This window comes from Mandrillus leucophaeus, unplaced genomic scaffold (assembly GCF_000951045.1).
Source record: "Mandrillus leucophaeus isolate KB7577 unplaced genomic scaffold, Mleu.le_1.0 Scaffold391, whole genome shotgun sequence".
Classification (NCBI taxonomy): Eukaryota; Metazoa; Chordata; class Mammalia; order Primates; family Cercopithecidae; genus Mandrillus; species Mandrillus leucophaeus.
Genome location: NW_012104154.1, coordinates 1,635,610 through 1,636,978, shown reverse-complemented (window position 1 = coordinate 1,636,978; position 1,369 = coordinate 1,635,610). Strand labels below are relative to the sequence as shown.

The 1,369-nt window shown below is 51.1% G+C and overlaps 1 protein-coding gene across 1 annotated transcript in view; it reads left to right on the top strand.

The window, feature by feature from the left end:
- Window positions 1-1,369, top strand: part of ROR2 (receptor tyrosine kinase-like orphan receptor 2) — a 247,381-nt gene that overhangs the window by 232,029 nt on the left and 13,983 nt on the right. The window contains exons 9-10 of the mRNA XM_011991206.1: window positions 191-245; window positions 630-875. Coding sequence (XP_011846596.1) covers window positions 191-245; window positions 630-875 — 301 coding nt within the window. The remainder of the gene's footprint in view (window positions 1-190; window positions 246-629; window positions 876-1,369) is intronic.

The window sequence follows — 1,369 nt, the reverse complement described above, 5'->3', positions numbered from 1 at the left end:
ACCTAGCTAATTTTTGTATTTTTAGTAGAGATGGGGTTTCACCATGTTGGCCAGGCTGGTCTCGAACTCCTGACCTCAAGTGATCCACCCGCCTTGTGAGCCATGGTGTCCAGCCAGAAGGGTTTAGAGCAGTGCCTCACACATGGTAAACACTACAGAAATGTTCACCAAATGCACACACCAACCCCAGGGTTCCTCCATGGAGGTGTCATGGCCTGCACTCTTCTCACCCATGGCTGAGCAGGGTACCCTGAGGTGGAGGGGCCGGGCCTGGGAGTTCGCCCTTCTTGCCCGCACAGTTGGCTTTCTTCCTAGAGCAAGTGATCCTGAGGCTGGGGGTAACACCGTCATTCTGGTGGGGGGGTGGTGTGCAAGTGCCTCATGGGTCCTAGAGATGGTCTGGGGGCTGTGGAATAACTTCCGACAGTTTCCTTCCCCATATATATCCCTGATGTGCCCTGCATTTAATTTGTGGGCTTGGGACTTCATTAAGCCATTACTTGTAATGCCTCTTTTCTGGTAAGTTATGTGAAATCTTTGGATCTTTTGGAAATTCTAGTTTGGGCATATGTAGGCAGAATGGTTTTGTTGTACCCCAGAGGTTTTCCTAACGTGTTTTCCTTGTTCAGACCATCAGTGCTATAACGGCTCAGGCACGGATTACAGAGGAACGGCAAGCACCACCAAGTCAGGTCACCAGTGCCAGCCGTGGGCCCTGCAGCACCCCCACAGCCACCACCTGTCCAGCGCAGACTTCCCTGAGCTTGGAGGGGGGCACGCCTACTGCCGGAACCCCGGAGGCCAGATGGAGGGCCCCTGGTGCTTTACGCAGAATAAAAACGTACGCATGGAACTGTGTGACGTACCCTCGTGTAGTATGTATTCTCTCTCTTTTTTTACTGTGTTGATTGTTGAGTGAACCTTGTGATGAGGGCATTCTGTCCTGACCTGAGTTGGGGTGTGCCTCTGTACAGTGGCGACCAGAGACCTCTGATCTTACCACGGTGACCATTTTAAATAAAGCTTTTGGGCCAAGCACAGTGGCCGATGCCTGTAATCCCAGCACTTCGGGAGGCCGAGGCGGGCAGATCGTTTGAGGTCAGGAGTTCAAGACCAGCCTGGTCAATATGATGAAACCTCATCTCTACTAAAAAGACAAAAATTAGCTGGGTGTGGTGGCACACACCAGTAATCCCAGCTACTCAAGAGGCTGAGGCAGGAGAATGACTTGAGCCCGGGAAGCGGAGGTTGCAGTGAGCAAAGATGACCGCACTGCACTCCAGCCTGGGCAACAGAGTGAGACCCTGTCCTGAAAATAAATAAATAAATAAATAAATAACACAAGTTGTTATTGGTTATGAAAGTAACA